The 21,104-nt window shown below is 35.8% G+C and overlaps 4 protein-coding genes across 5 annotated transcripts in view; 1 reads left to right on the forward strand and 3 right to left on the reverse strand.

Moving 5' to 3' along the window:
• LOC134841990 (uncharacterized) overlaps positions 1-2,812 on the forward strand; it is a 34,436-nt gene extending 31,624 nt beyond the window's left edge. The window contains exons 6-7 of the mRNA XM_063858120.1: positions 1,885-2,146; positions 2,449-2,812. Coding sequence (XP_063714190.1) covers positions 1,885-2,146; positions 2,449-2,607 — 421 coding nt within the window. The 3' untranslated portion in view covers positions 2,608-2,812. The remainder of the gene's footprint in view (positions 1-1,884; positions 2,147-2,448) is intronic.
• Positions 1-21,104, reverse strand: part of LOC134842670 (vesicle transport through interaction with t-SNAREs homolog 1B-like) — a 543,554-nt gene that overhangs the window by 396,678 nt on the left and 125,772 nt on the right. The window lies entirely within an intron of this gene.
• LOC134842672 (mitochondrial import inner membrane translocase subunit Tim10 B-like) overlaps positions 1-21,104 on the reverse strand; it is a 532,474-nt gene that overhangs the window by 385,602 nt on the left and 125,768 nt on the right. The gene's annotated exons all lie outside the window — the stretch shown is intronic.
• Positions 4,822-21,004, reverse strand: LOC134842186 (aryl hydrocarbon receptor nuclear translocator homolog). Of its 2 annotated transcripts, XM_063858404.1 has the most exons (7): positions 20,639-21,004; positions 13,415-13,800; positions 12,918-13,161; positions 11,489-11,815; positions 10,693-10,861; positions 10,169-10,275; positions 4,822-5,190 (listed from the first exon to the last, which is right to left on the reverse strand). In XM_063858404.1, the coding sequence occupies exons 1-7, from the start codon at positions 20,859-20,861 to the stop codon at positions 4,943-4,945; spliced, it is 1,704 nt and encodes a 567-aa protein (XP_063714474.1). In that variant the 5' UTR covers positions 20,862-21,004; the 3' UTR covers positions 4,822-4,942. The 2 variants fall into 2 exon arrangements, with proteins under 2 accessions (XP_063714474.1, XP_063714475.1); XM_063858405.1 differs by lacking the exon at positions 10,169-10,275 and having other exon boundaries at positions 5,050-5,190.

The following is a 21,104-nucleotide window of genomic DNA, read 5'->3' on the forward strand; positions in this document are numbered from 1 at the left end:
TCGGAGCATTCGTTTTTTTTTTGTTCAAAAAGTAGCTGGAGGAGTTCTTTTGTTGTTTCGTTTCGACCATCATCGCAATATTAGTTATATTTATTTAGTCGTTTCTTGACGCCAGACCGATTAATTCTTTTGATTTTTGTCTGTTGTTTTTCCGCGGCAAAAAGATTAAACCAAACTCATCAGTTTTTCAAGAAAACAATTTGAGCCCTTATTTTTAAAGTCGTTGTGTTGTTTGCGAGGATATTTCGACAGCAAGAACACCTTCGAAACTATTTATAATGTACTGGTTTGTTACACTATAAAAACATTAAATTCTCAGTTTTTGACCAATTTCTTTCAAACAAAATATCCAGCATATGTCAAAATTTAAACCCTAATTTTTGATTAGATGCAGAGAAAACGATAGAAACGTGGAGAAAAATTTGTTCAATTGATAAAGTAACTACTTTTCTCTCCTGTGACTAAATTAAAGCGCAGATGAAGAAAAAAAAATTCTCGGCAAGCACTTCTCAATTAATTTAAGGCAGTCTAATTGGACCAAACAGGGCATGTGATGCCGAATGCATCAATATGGGGAATGCAATTTTGAACTATCTTTTTTGAAAACAATTTTCAAATTAGTTTTAAAAATGGGCGTTAGGCACTTACAACAAAAATAGATCACATCTGGGGGTGGTGGTTTGACTTATCAGCAGGTGTATCTATTAGAATGTCTATGAAAAATTAACAATGACTTGCTCGCTTTTTCGATACTTGCTCACTGGAACAGGTGCACTGAAGAAGCGTGCATGCTGACAAAAAAAATTTTGGGTGAAAACGAAAAGATACTTTACCCGTACGCAAATACAGTTATTTCCTTTTAAATGAAAGTTTACACGAAAATAAGTAAAATGATTAGGACAAATAACTGAGTACTTGTGCTTAACGCTACGCCTCTGATCTTATATCTTTTTGTTAAAAATGCTCATTTTGAAACGCGTATTTTGAAGTTGTTCAATGTGTTTAACTGTTCAATTAGTTAATATGGTATAGTCAGAGTCGAAGCTTTGCTCCACAAATACTTGCATGAAAAGGAAAAAAACACCTCTATAAAGTTCATTAATAAAAATTAGAAATAAGCCTCGAATTAGCAAAAATTCGGTTACTTGTGAGATGCAACCTGCGACCTAGAGATTAAGGTCTCAAACACTGACCACGCAGCCACGAAAGTTTAATAGGAACCATTATTCTCACAAATAAAGCAGAGAACAGATGCTATTCAATATCCAACGCTACAGTGAAATTTATGAATAAATGAACACTTTTATTTGCGAGTTAGGTTCGAAAAAAAGAACGTTCGTTATAATACACTAAGCTGATAGCAAGTGTAAGAATAAATTGACGTTGCTCAAAGTGTTTACGCAGAAAGTTTGGAAATATATCAAAATAGAAATCGATTTATTGTTTTTCCCCGACCACTTTGCAAAATAAAAGGAACTATGTGCTAGAAGTAAATTGTTTTTCATTAATTCTGAAAACCACACGCAAAAAACATTCTTTCTTCTGTTTTGGTATTCGGTGAATTTACGTTGTTCGGATCATTCTGTGCTATGTGCACTTCTTATTAAAATAGTTAGATATTTATATGCATTTTGTTTGAATGTTAAACTTGGCTCGAAGAAAAAGTTTTCTTGTTTGATAAAACTAACCGCAAAATACCCCATATTCAACCTTAGCCTTCCGAAAGATCAACCGTTGGCACTGGAAATCCTAAAGAAATAAAAATCCTAAATCACACCCCACCTCAGACACTGATTTTTATGTTTTAGAATTTCTAAAGAGGTTTAAGTAGTTCAATGTTCATCTACATTTTAGATCATTCATTTAATGAGATCTTCTTTTCAGTGATTTCGATAATTTCGAAGACTGTGATGACCAACCTGAAGACAAGCGACTGAGTGACACTGATATCTTCTGGACATACGAAGAAGGGGACAAGCGAATCAGGGAAGACTTGATTTCAGGGGAGAGCCTGAAAAAGTACCTGCAGTTGATAGGCAGACAGTCTGGACAGGTCTCCTACTTGAAGTTCTATCATTTTGTGATTGAGGCTAATGAGAACTACAGAGACTTGGATGAAGATGGAGATATCGAGGACCCAACAGAGGTAATTATACACAAGATTTCGAAGGGGTCAATTTTTTGGATGGGATGATCAGCGTTTCGAAAGTTGACGGCTCGGAAAATTCTTCTAAAACTATTTCAACGCACTTTTTGACAATGTTATCAAAATAATCGAACCCAATGTTTAAATTTATGGAAAATTAGCGTGTAAAACAAATTTGATGGTTCATAATTTTGAAACATAGCTCCTCGCAGTTAGTTCCTTCCATCCCATCATAAAAAAAACCTTTAACCCGCACAGTTTACGAAAATATCAAAGAATTAATTTTTGATTCCTTTTTACAGATCATTTCACCCCGAGAGATGTTCGAAAAGATAGCGCCCAGGGGCCAGGAGTTCATCAAGGTCAAGGACTTAGCCAACGTCTCCCAGGCGGTGTGGGAAGAGTTAGCTCACTTGGTAACTCCCCCACACAGCCACGAGATAGTCAGGGATGAACTGTGAAAAGAGCAAAGACGGACGGCATCGTCATCGACTTATTCTATTGATTGCATAATGTTCGAAAAGAGACTGAGGTTGCATGATGCGTCATTCAGATGATGATCAAGCAAATGCTTGCCTAAATATGAAAATGTAAAAAATGTTAAATTATTTGAAAATATTAATCTTTAAATTTAAAAATATTATTGCATCTATTTATTTACGTGTACTGTTCATATTATAAAATTTAACATTAATTGAAAAATTTCACTTTTTACTTCAAGCTTTATGCAAAAAATCAAAAAATTAGATAGCCTGAATATTTTGGAGTATAGTTCCGATCAGTTTTTTCAAGTTTTTGGGGATAATGAGATGAAAAGAGATTTCATGCAATCCATTTTTCCTAAACAATTTAAATAGATTCAAAAAACTCAAATATAAATTTTAAGGTGTGAGAGTGTTAACTTCAAAAATTGTTGTTACTTGATCTAAATTGGTATAGAAGTAAATAATTTCTGCCTTTTTTCTGGACAGGATAAATCGTCTGCAGTTTTTTTTGCCGCTCCAAAGAGATTTCAATTGATAAAAATCGCATCCAAATCTAACCGTTTACTTGAGGCAACCAAATTTGCGTAGAAAAAAAAACAAAATTGCTGTACGTCTACACCTACGGTGCTCGTAGCGAGACTTGGATAAAGATAGAGATATCGAGGACACAAGCGAGGCAATTATACTCAAGATTTCATCGAGGTCAATTTTTTTGGATGACCAGCATTTGATAAATAAATTTTATCCAACTTTTTGTAAAAACGAACTTTGCTTTAAAAAGTGCCACTTCTTTTCTCAATCGAAAAAATTAAAGGCTTGGAAATTTCTATTATAATTTTTTCAAGCAGTTTTTGACAATGAGACAAAAATATGGTTCAATATATGGAGCATTATGAGGAAAATCAAATTATTGTTTCATAATTTTGAAACATAGTTCCTCGCAATTACACAATTACAACCATAAGAAGACCATTAACCAGCTCATTGTAAAAAATGTCATCATTAATTTTTGATCCCCTTTTGCAGATCATTTCTCCCGGATAGATGTTCGAAAAGATAGCGCCCAGGAGTTCATCAAGGTCAAGGACGTAGACAACGTCTCCGAGGCGGTGTGGGAAGAGTTAGCTCACTTGGTAACTCCCCCACACAGCCACGAGATAGTCAGGGATGAACTGTGAAAAGAGCAAAGACGGACGGCATCGTCATCGACTTATTCTATTGATTGCATAATCTTCGAAAAGAGACTAAGGTTGCATGATGCGTCATTCAGATGACGATGAAGCAAAAAAAAAATAAAAACAGTGAAGTTAGTGGGAATGAAAAGAAATTTATCACATTTTTTCAACATATATTTTTCTATATATACATATGTTTTTAGAAGATATTTTTCATATTTAGGCAAGAATTTGCTTTCCTAAATATGAAAATCATCTTATATTTTTAAATGCATACATAGAACTATTAATGTAGAAAAAATATGATGAATCATTTAATTTCCAGTAATGTTACTGCTGTGTATTACAGAGTGATATCAGAGAGTGGCTCAATTAATCTTTAAAGCGAGGAGTATTTCTGAAAACTTATAAGGCTGGAGATTTTTTCTCATATGGCCAAGTGATCTCTATTCTGAGCTTTCTACACGCTGATAAAAAACCTCCAAACACATCAAAAACCTCGATATAAATATTTTTTTCATTTCTTGCCGACCACACGTGTTGAAAGTCGGAAACTATCGAGTTAAATTACCACAGTCGATTAACTGTCTGGCGTCCAATTAAGATGGAGCTTTGAAAGTCAGAATGGAAAACTGACAACATCTGCAAAATAATGCAAAACAGAAGAAACTTCATTAAAAACTTGAATTAGCTTATTCAATAGAGTCTCCTCGGTTCATGTGCCTTATTGGTGCATGCGTCTAATTCGCGAGTCATAATTTTTTGGGATTTTGGTATGCCTGGAACAAAAAGGGACGTTTAGACACAACTCCCCTCTACCATCTGCACCTTTGTCAATCAAATTATAGCCAGGTGTGTGAACTAAGAAAAGAAATATATTATTTATAGTTTTGCTCAATTGTTTGCAATATCATTGACCTTGAGCATCTTAGATCTGAAAATTATGATTTTTAGGAATTTATATGTTTTGATACGGTCTTAGCGTGTTAAAAAGAGTGAAAAAAGGTTTCTGTCTTGAAAATCAATTTTAGTTTCATTAACTAATCAAATTCATTGGCCCAAAAACATATAGTGAACAATTTATTGTCATGATTGATTCTTAATTTATTAGCAATTTAGATCTTAATGTCCCGTAGCTAATGTGAGTACGTCGTCATAAGGTTCGTGCAATTAGTATATCGAAACGACTCTTCATTCGAGTTGATTGACAGCGACATGGTACTACACGTACAAGTGATGAGCACAAACATCACTCTGCCACTGAACGGGTTGTGTACTGGTTCCACTTGCACAGAACAGGGAAGGAGGGATCTATTGCTGCAGATGAATATCACTCCGTCATGTAGTAATGAAGGGGAGTTAGAATCACTCTTCTGTTTGCCAGCTGAAAACAAAGCCACAAACACTACAGGAGTTTATTTTGACATGAAGTTCGATTTTCAAAATTGCGTTCACAATAGCGTTTTGGAACCCACTGAAAAATCTCCCACCTAAATCAATTTAAGGTGAGATTTTACTTGGTTAAAAGTAATATTTTCAGCCAGTCAGATTTGAGCATAGTCTATGCAGGCTTTACGGCTTGAGTTGGCCATTTATTTTTAGGGCGGAGATTGTTCACTTCGTCTATTTAGGGGGAGATTGTTCACACGGGCCGTTTTTTCATGCCTGTCAATGAATAAGCGTCGTTTTCATTACGCTGGTCTTGCTATCTGAACGACTATTCTGCAAAAAAGGTTCCCAATTCATATCAAACTTCATGGTGGGGATATTGTTCTCTATGCAACTGTTTACTTTTCGTGAGCGCTTCAAAGATTCCGCTGTTAGTTGTAGCCCTATTTATTCAAACTAATTGTCAAGGAAGTTTGTGGAGTCATAACACGGCCCGTGTGACCAATCTCTATCCCCAAAAACTAATTCAAGCCGTGATCAAATCTGATTGGCTGATTAATACTACTTTTAACAAGTTAACAATCTCTTCTCTAAATTGATTAAAGGAGAGATTGTTCACTTGGTCCGCAGAAACGTGTGGCCTGGAAATGAATTTATCCCAGACAATTATCCCACGGTTTGTCAACTAAACTATCATTTTCAAATTTAGATTAGTTCAAATAGGTTGAAAACGGTAACTTCCTAAATGGTATCATTCCCAAAATATTTTCAAATTTAGATTAGTTCAAATAGGTTGGAAACGACAACTTCCCAAATGGTATCATTCATAAAAATATTTCCCAAATGTCATAAACAATTTCAAACACAAAAGCGAAGCTGAGCTTCGCACCACTTGGGATACAAATATGAATAGTATGAAAATCAAATGGGAAAAAAACCGTTTATGTCGTTAAAAATTGCAACAAAAGCCCCAAAATATCCGGAACAAAACTGTCTGCACCAATAAAAGTTCTACAAAGCCGAGTTTTCAAAAAAAGTGTCTGCAAAACTGAGCAGACAAAAATAAGCAGACAGACCATAATCTAAATTAGCTAAGATTTTCTATTACCAAGAAAAACAAGTCTCAACCGGAACCGAACTCCCGGAATTTGTCGTTTCAAACATTGGGATTACACTTGTTGGAATAAAGCTGAACCATCCAGCACCGGGAACTAAGCCGTGAAAAACAAACAGATGGACGAAAATCCAAAAGAGCACAAAAACTCTAGTTTGCAAAGAAAAAAGCCCGGCCATGATTCGAACCGCAAATCTTTGCCATCTCAAGCAGGTGTTTTGTATCTACGCCAGATGGTTGAATAATTTTATGTTTATGATTACCAGGCCCTTCATGCCGAATACCAATTCAGAAAAAGTCAAAAGTTATAAAAAAAAGGCCCTTTCCCGTCAGAGCAAAAACAGACGCACAAAAACATTTTTTTTGGACGTAACGATGCAAAAGGAGGCAACTAAGTTGATATTATATAGGCAAAAATTATGAAACCGATAAAACAGACAAAAAAAGTGATTTTTCTTAAATCGAGCTTGTTAAATTTCAAAGTGAAAAACAATTTTCGATTGAACCATGTTTTTAAATGCTCATAACAACTGCAGTAAAAAAAATTTACAAACAACTAAAATAAACGATTCTTAGATGTAGCAACTAAGCCGACAAAACATAAACAGACAAATAATAAGCCTAATTTGTTTGAACCGGAACAATTAAAAGGAAAAAAAAATTGGTCCTGGTCATTTTCGATTTCAGGACCTTCGCCGTCCCAGGCCTATTCGTCGCCACATGGCTAAGCGCGCAAGAGAAACTACAAAATTTGAACTCATTTTGATTGCCGTTTAATTAGTCCAATGGACCTTGTGGACAGAGTTGTTTACAGGAAAAAAAAAAGTCTGGTACCCAATTGCAATACCCTTGCTATCGCAAGGGTAAAAATGCGATTAAATTTTGAGGCGTGAAAAAGTTAGATTTTTCCAAGACTGTTTTCGTGCCTAATTTTGTTCATGTGTTAACAAATTACCACTCAGTCAACAACTTTTACTTCTCGCAGAACTATTATCAGATTCTTATGAAAAAGAGCCAAATTGAAAATTTTAACAAAGGATGAGGTTCAATTTGTTTTCGGATGGATGCTGTTTTAAAAAAATTGAAGATCCAATCAAATTTGTTTGGATGTGTACTGAAACTTAATGCAATTCCAGGCTCAATTCAAATATTGAAACGGATACCTTGTTAATTCATACAACTTCACATGCCCATATGCCTGACTAAAACCGCTATAAAGATCTCACTTCAAAAAATAAAATTCTACTGGAAATTCTCCAAAAGCCACTCGAGTCAGTTGCCCACATTTTCAAAAAATTGCTTGCCCAGAACGAGTGAGTGATGCATTTCTTTTCTCATTCATAAATGTAGAAAAACGGCACTTTATCGCCAACTATACATTATGAAGCGTAAAATCCCTAGAAATGACAAATCATTGAGAGCTCGAAATGAATGGGCAGAAACGCAGGACGGTAAAAAATTTGATAAAAATCGACAGAGTGGGGTATTAACATTTTTTCTAGCAATTGGCAATTAAAAGCGCTTTGGGAATGTATGATAATTCTTTTTGATGGAAATTTTAATCACCACCAAAAATTTTATACGAAGTTCACCAAGTTCACGGAGTATTTGGATTATCAAAAATATCTTTGGTTTGGTGCCGGCTTCAAAATAAAACGACGGAAACTTTTCGACAAATGCTACAAACAAAATCAACTTCGAAGATGGACCTGCATCTTGAAATCAATCAAATTAACTGCGACTTCGAGCTAGGATTCAAGTTGAGATACAACATTTCTATAGCTTCTAACCTAGGCATCATAATAAAACTTTGAGGCCATCCTGGGGTTTCCACCATCTTGAGGTTTTCTGTGGGATCAAGACAAATTGATGCCGAGGTGAAGAGTGCCCGGACATAGAATTAACCGATTTAATTCTATAGCCAAGCACTCTTCAACTCGGTACCAACTTGACCAACAGCCCCACCTACGAAACATCTCAAAAACTACCTACGACCACCCAGTATTCAATAAACTTGTGTTTCAGCCATCAATAAAAACAGACTTTAGAAGTTAGAGGATGTTAATTTCAATTCTCCAAAGCTATTCTCCATTGAGGATTTGGGATTATTCTCACCTTACAAAAATGATAGAAGACTAAGTCAAATTATTCGAAAGTTCACTCACGAATACACGATAGGTCGAAGATGTCGCCCAAACGTTAGCGAGTTTGTTAAAACTTTTTTAAATGGACAAATCTTGGCAAGAAGATCTTGCGGGCGATTCCAATTGGGTTACCAAGTTGATGTTCCTCAACGAAAAAAAAAAAACTGGAGAAACCTAAATTTAATAATTTGCAACGAGAAACAGATATTCGGAGCCCAATTGCTTGATAATGACGAATATTTGGTTAGTATTTCAGAAATAAGTTGATTTATTTCTTACTGCCTTTTTTCAAAAGGGAATTTTTTATGCCATGTAGGAAATTTAAAAAGTTTATGCCACCTGCGATTTTGGAATTTTATGCCATTTGGGAGTTTTTAAATGTTTATGCCATTTGGGAATCAAGCCCACGATACAACTAAGCGAATTTAATTTTCATTCACTTTGCTAACGGATTGGGTCTATTCAGTGGCCGGTCAATGAACAGAATAATCTGAGAGCAGGAAGGATTTAAGACCAGAAAAACATACAGAATTAAAACAACTAATCAATAAAAACCATTTTAGAATCGTCTTACTGACCAGTGAAAAGAATAAATTGTACGAATTTCGTGTAAATCAATCGAAACTTTTCAAAACTGTTTTTTAAAATTCTCTTGACAAAAATGCACAATTCATTGGTAATTATGACGATTCTAAAATTTGTTTAATCGAATAGCTTGTATAATTCTTTGTTCGTCTCTCCGGGCTGTATACTAAGCAAACATATATTAGGTGAAAAAATGAAACCTCTAGACAAAATTTTAAGGTAAAAGTTGCGTTGGTCACACTGATTAATGCCAAAAAAGCATTAGTAAGGTTGCTGAAAACCTGCTTCAACTTTCTTATAGAGTCCTACCCTTCGCTGGGAAGCTCGCAGCACATTGACGCAACTGTCTCGGTCACTATTTTGCTGTTTAGTAGATTACAAATTTTAAAAACTGAACATGTTATCACAATGCACAACAACTAAAGACACCAGCGGATTTAAGGAGAAAGGGGGGCCACACACCCCCTCCCCCCTACTCCTCAGGAGTTCGACTCCCTGCCGACCCAAAACTTCCCCCCTTTGTTTTGATTTGAGATATGTTTTGCTTTTTTTGGCCTGTTTTTTTTTTCAAAATTTTGCCTGCGGCTCAGAAGTCTTGGTCAAAGTGGGGTCTTTATGGTGATTTAGGAGAGATCAGAAAATCAATTTGGTCGAACTAAAAAAGGTTGACAAAATTTTTGAAATTTTTTGAAAATATAAACCCCCCCCCCCCCCCCACCCCTCGAGAGAAACCTAGATCCGCCCCTGACTAAAGACTTGCGATTTGATATGGAGTTTTTCTTGAAACTAATCAGCAAAAAAATATATATTAATTGGCATTCGACGAATTGTCGTTTTTCTAATTGCAGCGAATTGACAAATTGTTACCAGCGACAATTTTTCACCATGCCACTTTTTATTGTCAAATGTTTTGCCTAATATTAACTTGTTTTTTTTGCCTAATGTAGTTTTTGCCTAATATAGCCGCCCCGTATCGTAATTTTAACTTTTATCGCTCGCAGAATTTGGCAGATTCTAATGACATATAAGCTCAGCAGATTCTATTGAAATTGTTTTTGCATCCAAGATCAACCAAAAGTACCGAGCTTTGCGTTTGTTATTCTACACTTTTTCTTAATTAGGCAGCCTACCTTCACTAATTAATTTCTGCAAAGGAAGGCTGTGTTCACAGTTGACTAGATTGGATACGTGTTCACCCACTAAAGAAGCACTGTTCTTCCCAATGACGCCCACAGATCTGAAGATACAACTGCGAGCGACTTTAACAATTTCATCATTATGTGCAGAGGCTTAAATAGCTTCACTAAGAGTACAATTTTCTGAGCCTTATCACTTCACTTACGCTTTAGCTTGTATCATCATTGAGTTGAGTAAATCAGTTATTGAAAAGGCTATTTATGAAAACCAAATGTGTAAAAATGGAAAAATTTCGTTTAGAGTATTTGATTATTTTTCAGAGGCACAAATATTACCTCAACCTTCGGGATCTATGTGAACGATCTCAAATTGTAAACACCACTTTTTTATTTTGTGGACTTCATGTGAACACTATTTTTTTACCCAAAAATCCGGAGTTTCAGTAATTGTTTCAGTAAACCAGTGAACTCTGTCCCCCTAGCTTGCTAGGTATTGTTCACTTGGTCCTTTTTCTGACCTCTGATCTGCAAAGGTGACAACACCGTCCAAATTTACTCTGAGCATAAATTCTGCCTGATGTTTGGGATCCAGATCACGAGGTGTTGCAACCAGATGATCCTGTATCCTAGCCAGTCCCACGAAGCAGCAACACGACATACCTCCGTCGTAGCCCATGTCACCGCAGCCTGGAAAAACAGTATAATAACACTTAGGTAATAAAATACGCTCAACATTTGAAGCAAAGTAACATTCAATGATCAAAAAGTTATAGCAAGTTTTTGGCCGACCATTTTATCTGGGGCTTAGATGTTCTCTCGGGTTAGATTTTTCACTAAATGCTGAATTAAGCATTGAAGATAGCAAGCCACAAAAGCACCATGTTCATATAGATCCGACCATGTCAGTGAAAGTCGCAGGAAGGAATTATGGCGAAGGTTCAGTCGATTTTGACTACTTCAAGAAAGCTCACAGAGGTCAAGCATGGCATCATATCAAAGCTCTAATGGCAGTGATTCGGATTCCAAAAAAAAACTGACGAAGTTGAAAAAACTGGTTTAGTTTTTCCCTTTTTCAGACTAAATTACACGGAGGGATAAATGAAATAAAGCATCTGCAATTCTTAGCTTTGTTATAACAATTATCCGCTGATCTTTTTTTAGCTTTTAACATTTCAATTTGCCCCTTAATCTAAAAAAACGAATAAAGAGAAAAGAATTTTCGTGGTCAGAAACATTCCTCGACTACTTGCACATCAAAAGGCTATCCTTGCTCGCCAAGAAAGGAATTTCACAGATTATTATTTCAGAAATTACCCATTTGTGGTGCATGGAATTGGTGAGTAGTCCACTGTTTCAGATATCCGCTCACTTGCGCCAGAGAATACACTCCCCCCTCTGTGAGCGAGTCAGCAGGAGATGCATGTAACAAGTTACCGGTGTACTGGAAACTGGTACCAATGTCATTTGGAGGGTAAACAAACGGCGTAGTACTATGACCAGTTGGCGCGTGACCAAAAGAGTGAGATCCTACGTAGGAATTCATTTGTGAAATGGAAGGGTAGGATTGAGGTGCATCTATGAGTCCGTTTCTAAGCCGGATGAAGAAACTTCGCCTGCAGCTGGAACTGCTACGGCCAGAAGCTAAATGGAAGCGACATTAGTTTCCTTCAATGTTTTTAGAAGGCCGCTGAAACTGTTTTCCGTACGTCATCATCGTTGTCAAACTTGAGTGGAAGATATAAAATCTTGTAACAATCTCACAAATAATTAAGGTTTTTAAAACTACTAATTGTACTAAGAATGCATAGAAATACCGGGGACCCGGACCGGCCTATTATCATGAGTGTCGATTAGCATGCCCGTGTATAAGAAAGTATTTTGAATACTCGCTATTATAAAAATTGGAATTTTCAACATCTTGCAATTAACCGAAATTTTAAGACAGAGGCAGAGCTGCGCTTTGCAAACACTTGCGAGAGCACGAACAAAAATCAGCTCTATCAAGTGAAATAAAAAAAAGTAAAAAAGTCTCGAATTACGGCTACATGTAGGATTCGAATCTGCGCCCTACTGCAATCAAGAGACTTTGAGTCTCACGAACTATCCACTCAAGCTTAACAACCGACAAACACTAGTCACCAACAAAGCAGCTACATATGCTAATAAATAGCCAATGCCATTCAGCAAAAGTGGCACCAAATACAAATAGAACCAATTTTGCAAATAATAATTTGGAATGTAACAAACTGAAAGCAACATCCACACTACCTTTGCATGTAACAAATTGCAAAGCGTAAAGCCACATTATGTATAAATGTTGCAGTTCAAAAAATTGCGAAATATTTTGAGTTAAAAAATTTCTGAAATCGAGTTTTCATTATTCAATATTGTTGTGTTGCTTGAATTAAATCACTTTTTTCGGTTCTTTTGCTGAAACAAAAAGCATCAACTGAGTTAACTTAGTACTATTTGAATTTCTAAGCAAATGCTATGGAAAAACTCTAAAGGTGCCCTAAATGTGGCACCACTGTTTGCGACTGGGGTTGGAAAAAAGAAGGTTGGTACTAGCACACTCACTTCGCATGTGTAATTAGGCGAAATTGTAATTTTTACTACAAAATCAAATTACGTGGATTTCGACAAATTTTGCTGATTTTTTTTTCGTCTGAAAGCACACCCAGTTAAGGCAAATAAGGCATGCTAATCGCTTCGTGAATTCAAAAAATTTTGAAAACGTATATACCCTGTGTGGACTCTTTCTTCACCGTGCCACTCTTCAGATCCAAAACCCTCCCGATACAACTGCCCCCTCCTCCTCCCGCGGACTGTCCCGATGTTCCACTAGCCCCGCCTGTCTGGGAGGGGGAGATGAACATGTGAGAGGATGCAGGGGAGGGGTTGGGCAGGCCGACTGCTAGATGTTCCCTCAATTTAACCCCGTCCTCAGGGTGAATGAGATCGAACATGGATGCACCTAGCCACGAGGCCTGCAAGGAAACTATGTATTTTTTGATTGTTAATTGTTTTTTTTAATAACCAATTGATTTTTCAAGAGCGCTAAATATGACATTTTTATAGTTTTTTTTTATCAGGCACAGCCGTCATATTTAAAAACAAGACGGCCATAGAAACTATTGGACTCGCTAAGGGCCTTGAGTTAACAGAGAGACAAACGCTCAAATCAAATAGGAAATAACTTTTGAGGAATATAAGGTAATCTGGTGGTAATTGAGGATTTACCTGAGGGACATTAAGCACTTGAGCGACAGTGTCAGTGACGAAGGAGACTCTGAGAGAGGAGCAGCAGAGGACGAACAGGAACCCATTGCCAGCCTCACACACCAACTGCTTCAGCTCCTCATCCGTCACAAACGAGGGCTTGTATCCCCCTGTCCCTGTACACCCACTTGCCCCCACACCCCCTGTTCCCATACCTACGGACCCAGGCACGCCAAACACACCATTACTACCCCCAATGCCAACTGCAGCCGCACATCCTCCTGGGGAGGCAAAGTCAGCACCACCGCCCACTCCCAACTCAGACATGCTGACCCCTACTGGAGACAATTGGTCGTTCTTTGATGCAAGCGAAGAAGGCAGACCAAAGGGGTTGTTGACTCCGGTTACTGGAATGCATGATACAGATTTTATTAGAGATTAAACACTTGGCTGACAATTATCACAAAAGCAAAATTTAGTTTTGCTACGATATTTATTGCTTTTAATAGCAAAATGAACCAAACTTATTGCTGCCACCATACTATTAAGTGGACTATAGTCTGAGGCGTTTAATCTCCTTGTGTTTTGAGGCAGAACGCTCGTATCTCCAAAGACGGCATTCATATTTTTATTCAAAACAAAACAAGACTGCTCGTATCAAGGCAAAGCCCTGAATGTTCCGACTGCCTTTTAAGGTTTATGGAGCAGCAGTAATAGCATAAAAAAATTAAATGAAATAAAATAAAATGAAAGTTTTTCTTTCTAAAATTTGAAATTTTTTTATGAAAATCATCCCCCCACACGCCATATAAAGTACAAAAAGAGAGATTTTGTTCCTTGTAACCAACCAATTATGGCAAATAAGCTTCGTTCAACCAATTTGGAACGATTTATAAGCCGGATTAAATCTCCGCTTACGCGTTAATAGCGCGAATTATATCGCGCATTAATTGTCCCAAATTGCTCAAAATGACCAAAATGGCAATCTTTAAACCCTCATAACTCTACGAAAAATGATCACAGGTGAAATATTTTTTCAAATTTAAGCTCAGGACAACAATATCTTTTGAATGATATAAAAAAATTCCGTCAAAAATGGCTAGTTAAAAAGTCGAAATTTGTCTGAAGAAAAAAAAAAACCCACCCCGAGCACAAATATTCCGTTACTTTCGTACCGAAAGTCGGAAAAATTATGTAACATGAAAAAATATCAGAGTGGATCAAGTGACTTTAATGAACAACCCTCTAGTCGTGATTGAATTGAATCAATTTAAAAAATAAGCCTAATTAAAAAACGTTTTGAAATTTTCTGTTTCAAGACATTTTTTCATGTACTAGACAAACCATATGGAAACAATCAAGGAAAACACAGTTGGAATCTCTTATAATCTTTGGACAATACGTTGTACTTTTTCATTGATACTTTAAACCGCTAGTAAAACGCAAACAATAGAAATCATTGCGTGAGAAAACAGTTATTGCTCAAAAGACAGTTTGTGACATTCGACCAGAATGGACAAAAGTACAAATTAAAATTGATGGCCGCTGACCTTGAGAATTAGCAGTTTTAGTAGATTAACGACGTTATTTGAACGTTTAGACGAACTGTGAAGGTCAGGATATTCTGGTATTTTAAATTTTTAAAATTTCGAATGATGACGTCATATTTCCGAGAAACGACCAAACGGCCATTTTTAGAAGTAAACCAAAAAAGAAACACAACAACAACGATAGTTGCGAGAGAAACTACGACGGGGGATAGAAAAATACGACAGAGTATTAGCAGAGACCGCTCCGAGTTGTAACGATTGTGTCGCTACAATCGTTACAGAGCCATTCACGCCAACGGTGAAGGGTGGTGGAACCATGAATTCAGCCTTCCGGAGAGGAAATAAGGGTGTTATTTCCCCGGATTTAAGAATCCGGAGGGGTCTTGAGACTGAACTCAAACTATTTCAAACTAACTTTTAGCTTCCTGGTCATGCCCTGAATTGAACTTAAATAACATCTAGATTCATTTTTTGATAATGAGAAGCTAGGAGTTGAGGGAAAGGGTTGATCCATCTTCGATGGAGATGATGATTTTTATCTACTGAACAAAAACAATAGTAATATAATAAATAGTAGTAGCCCTGTTTTTAGGAGTGACCTCGTGGTCTGGGGATACTGAGACCCAGTCATGAGCTCACTATTTTGCATGTAATTAAGTTAATTTGAGCATTCTGGTCGAAGCCGGAGAACAGTAACGTTTTTGTCAACCCGATGTTAGAAAGAACACCAAAAGAACTGGCTTTGGTAGAGACGGTGAAAAGCATGTAAAGCTTTGTTTAGACGCAGGCCAGTCGTTTTATAGCTCAGCTTTATTTTCCGTCGATATGTACTTCCGGGCGAATGTTACAGTTATTGTTGCCTGTCAACTGGAGTTCCGCAGGGACTTCGACTAAGGTCGCTACTTTTTTCAATCTGCCTGAACCCGCTGCGTAACGTTCAGATGAAAACATGTTTCGCATACCAGATTTACACGGATGACTTTCTTTTACAAGTTTCTCTATAAATACATCTGAAAAAACGGCCAATATTCAGAAAGCCTTTAATCAAGGAATAAGTTGGTTCATAAATGCAGGTCTTGTTAGAAAAATGGAGAAGAATAAAACAGAGTTCATGCTTAGAAAATAGCCGAACAAATTTAAGTAGCTTCACTGTGCAAGATACTGAGTTCAACTTTTCAAACTCTTTGAGGATTCTTGGAGTTACTCTTGATGATAAAAAGCTAATGACCTATCAACTAAATGGTATATGCAAGAGTCGCTATTATCAATTGCAAAAATTGTGTCATTCAGATATTACCTCAGCTTTGATACACAAAGCTTGTTAGCCCAAAATTTAATACTTTCAAGACTGGACTACTGCAATATTTAGTATACTTTTTGCTCACAAACCTGACTCATAAAGTACAACGTGCGCAAAACAGCGCATGTTGATTCGTATACCAAATATCAAATTCAAACAGTATCAATAATTTTTTACACGATTTACACTGGCTATCTGTTGAGCTAAGATTTACTTTTAAAAAATTGACTCAAACGCATTGTTTCAAATGCACCAGGCAAAATACCGTCTTATCAAGCTCAAAGATTGAAACGCAGCATGTAAAATTCAAATTGACTCGTTCTGCTAAAAATAAAAAAAGCACAAGAAAACGATTTTTGTTCCGACTTTCGATACGAAAGTAACGGAAAATTTGTGCTCGGGAGGGGTTTTTTTCTTCTGACAAATTTCGACGTTTTAACTAGCCATTTTTGACGGAATTTTTTTTATCATTCAAAAGGTATTGTTGTACTGAGCTCAAATTTGAAAAGATAATTCACCTGTGATCATTTTTTCGTAAAATTATGGGGGTTTAAAGATTGCCATTTTGGCCAATTTGGGACAATTAACGCGCGATATATTTCGCGCTTTTAACGCGTAAGCGGAGAGTTAATCCGTCTTAAAATCGTTCTAAATTGGTTGAAAGAAGTTTAAATGCCATAATTGATTTGTTACAAGGAGCAAAATCTATCTTTTTCTACTTTATATGGCGTGTGGGGAGATGATTTTCATAAAAAAGTCCAAATTTTAGAAAAAAAAATTCTTTTTATTTAAAAACAATCAGTTTTTTAAAGTTATTACTGCTCCATAAAACCTTAAAAGGCAGTCGGAACATTCAGGGCTTTGCCCTGATACGAGCAGTCTTGTTAAACTTTATTGGCCGTAGTTTTGGAATAAACTGCCAGCGAAACTGAGAATTGAAGAACCTTACACAAAGTTCAAAGCTGGTCTCAAAAAACAGCTTTTTAGAATGTATTTTCACGTTGAATAGACGATGCCACGAACAAAACCAGTTGCCCATTACAACAAGACTGCTCGTATCAGGACGAAGCCCTGAATGTTCCGACTGCCTTTTAAGGTTTATGGAGCAGTAATAACATTAAAAAATTCAATGAAATAAAACAAAATGAACAAAAAAAATTCTAAAATTTGTATTTTTTTTTATAAAAATCATCCCACCACACGCCATATAAAGTACAAAAGCATAGATTTCGCTCCTTGTAACAAACCAATTATGGCAAATAGGCTTCTTTTAACCAATTTGGAACTATTTCTAAGATGGATTAACTCTCCGCTCACGCGTTAATAAGCGGAGAGTTAAAGTCGGAACAATAAATACCAGAAATGGTGTATAAACAACAAGATAATGATGCTGATGATGGTTATGATGATTAAGTAATTTTCTTTTAGACAGTAGCAAAACGCTTTTATTCAAACCTCAAGCAACGGATTAGGGATGGACTTCAAACACGAGAGTTGGTTTAAGGAGGGACTCAAGATGCGAAACACATCTACCAAACTCAATTGGGAAAAATAACTCATATATAATTCCAACTGTGCTAGTTCAAACAATACTCGAAAATTTAGTCGGGGAAAAAGCGATATCAAATTTACGCTTTCAGCATTAATTTTTTTTGGAGCTTGACAAAACATATTTGGACAAAACATTTTTCAACAATTTTCCCCTCACCATGGTATCTGCTCAAAAAAATCTACCCTTATAAAAAACAGTAAATTAGCACGAGAACATCGTTTTGAAAAATCTAGTTTAGCTTAATTCTGATCGGTCGAAATTTGGACTAACTCTATCCACTTAACATAGTCCCCCTTTCTTGAAAAGAGAACATTGTTAAGTAGACCCCATTACTCAAAAGAAAAATAGAGTTGAGCTGATTCAAAAAATTCAAGGATAATTTGTTTTCTACATCATCAAAAACTGACCAATCACAAATTATTTGAAACATCGAAAGCATAAGCTTTTGGTTTTAGATGCTGGTCTTAAGTTACTGCAATTGTTTTCAAATTTTACAATAAACGGTTGTTGTAATTTTCGCACTGTGATTCAGTGTTTGCCGCTGAAGTTTTTTGCTTAGAGCTTTGTTTAAAAACCGTGAAAAAAATGTCTTAACACAGAGTAGAAGCGTTGTTTCGGTTTATTTGCGATACATCACTAACATAAAAAACTTGAAAAATAATGAAGAACTAGGTGAACCAAATTTTGTTTTCGTATATCTCGATGCAAGTAAACTAAGTGCCAAGCTAAAAGTGGAAGTATTTGTTTGAATATTTTAAACTGATGCAAAATGAAATGGTCTTTTTTCCAAATCAAAATGCAAATGTCTCGATGGCATGCTTTTCTAGAAATCGTTGTCGGTAAAAACACGCTTTATGAAAATGTATGGAATTGGGTTCCTTATTTCACTTTATTTTTTTTGAAAGCGCTTTGGAAAAGCTTCCAATTTTAGCACAGTTCAATTTCAGTACAATTTTATTTTAAAATGAAAATGGGTTTTCTATTTCATTTTTCTCAGAAGCTTCAGAGTTTTTTTTTCACTGAAAAATTATTAATGGGGAAAAAACTCAAAAGCCTCTCAAAAAAGTGAATTAAAAAACAACAATTTTATACATTTTCAACAGAAGCGAAGCTACGCTTCGCAACTACCAGCACAAAAAAATCAAAAAAGCTCTATGAAATGAAAAAAAAAATTTAAAAGAGGACTTGAAATTTAAATATTCTGCTTTGGCAGATTCGGTCCTACGACCAAGAGACTTAGAATCCCATGTCCTCGCATCTGCACTCCGGGGCAAAAAATGGCACAAGGTATACAAAGTGAGAAATTTTGCATGTAATATTTCTAGAAAAAACTAAACGAAAGGCGTCCACGTCTCTTTAGCATGTAATAAACTGGAAAGCAACAAAACCAAATTGTGAAAAAAGGCATTTCAAAAAACACCAGATCCACAGATTAGGAAAACTTCTGAAATCCAATTTTTTGCAATAAGGTTTAAAACCAATAGCTTTTCTCTGTTCGTTTGATAAAAATAAAAATGCATCGATGTCGAAGCCCATGCTGCCAAATGCCGTAAAAGTGCCCCAAAATTGGCATCATTATTTGCGAGTTAACTTGGAAAAAAAGAGTATCCATAATTACACTACGCTCGCTACAGCCCGCAAGTCTAGTGTAAATCAAGCCAAAGATGGCATTCATATTTTTATTCAAAACAAAATTAAGTTACGTGAAAAAACATCAGAGTGGTTCAAGTGACTTTAATTTACAAAACACTCTAGTCGTGATTGAATCGAATCAATTTAAGAAATAAGCCTTTTTAAAAAACGTTTTGAAATTTTCTGTTTCAAGATATTTTTTCATGTACTAGACAAACCATATGGAAACAATCAAGGAAAACACAGTAACACTGTTGAAATCTTTTACAATCTTTGGACCATACGTTGTACTTTTTGTTTAGTACTCCCCAATATCCACCAAAAAAAAAATAAAATAGGCAAAATTAAACAATACATTTGATACAGTTAACGAGAGTTGATCATATTATTTTATCATGCTATTAGAAACTATATATTTCTAATTGCCAAAACTTTTTCAATTTGCACGAAAGAGGTGACATTTGTTAAAAATTGTAATAAGCAAAAAGTTTTGTTGCCCCTTAGATTTTCTAAAATACTAGTTTTGCAACGAAAAATTAATACCTAAATTCTGTTTAGTTAGAACCGTCTAATTTATGTGACGTCTAATTTCACGTGTTATCATCTCGAGATCCTGGATGCAAAAATTGAAATGAACACGTGAGAAGTTTTCGAAAATCGAAAAAGTTCGATGAAAAAACCTTGAAAAGCAAAATTATTGCAGATTGAAAATTTTTTTTTTTTTTTCAAAACTTCAGTGGTTTGAAGCGTTTGTAAGCACACTCATTGCTACCCTTTGTTATATTGAAACAGCATAGCACCTATCTGGGCAAATATCACTATATTCTGGACACATGTGATCCGTTTTTCTTGCGGAGCAGCAAGAGCAATATTGTTCATGTACCAAATTTAGCTGAAAATAGCTGACATAGCATTAACTATAATAGGTACGCAATTCAAGTCCAACTTTTTCTCTTATCAGCCTAATTGTCAATTTGTTCTTAATAGGAGAAATAATTAGTTAATCTCATCACAAATGAGAATTAAATAGTACTTAACAAAACCATTTAAAATATACCATCGTTTTGAAATCAAAGTACATTTGCCTTCAATGTATATTTATCATTTGAAAAGTACTCGCTCTAAAATCAATCTTCACTAAGTTAGGTAACACTTAATTTGGAGGCAAAACTAAATTCTTCTAAATCATCGTTCTGCTTCATGTCTCCTACCTTGTAGTGATTGGAGATATGATACTGCCATTTTCAGGACAGTCAACTTGTCCGGCTTCCGAGTCAGTCCGCAACACGCGGGAACAATCTCTGCAAGCTCCTGGATATAACTGGACATTTTATTTCTCCTGCGACGTTCGATCTCACTGTGATTCTCTCTAGTACCCCCACACACAGCTGGGGCCACCACAGGAGTAAGCGTGTTATGTCCTATATATGCCATAGTCTGTGGTTTATATTTATAGTGTGTATGAATGAAAAAATAAAAACGATAACGTATTCTGAGTTGGAAACTTTATAAAGAACAAATTTTTGTTTTAAAAAATCTCTACCGATTTTGCTGAAATAATCTGGAGAAATATTCCACCCTGGGGAACTGGAAAGTTGATTAATATTCAATTGATGAACAGTTTTGAATAAATTAAGAGGTTTCTTTTGTCGCTGTTACAAAGATCTATTCAGGGAT

This window comes from Symsagittifera roscoffensis, chromosome 3 (assembly GCF_963678635.1).
Source record: "Symsagittifera roscoffensis chromosome 3, txSymRosc1.1, whole genome shotgun sequence".
In the NCBI taxonomy this organism is placed as follows: Eukaryota; Metazoa; Xenacoelomorpha; order Acoela; family Convolutidae; genus Symsagittifera; species Symsagittifera roscoffensis.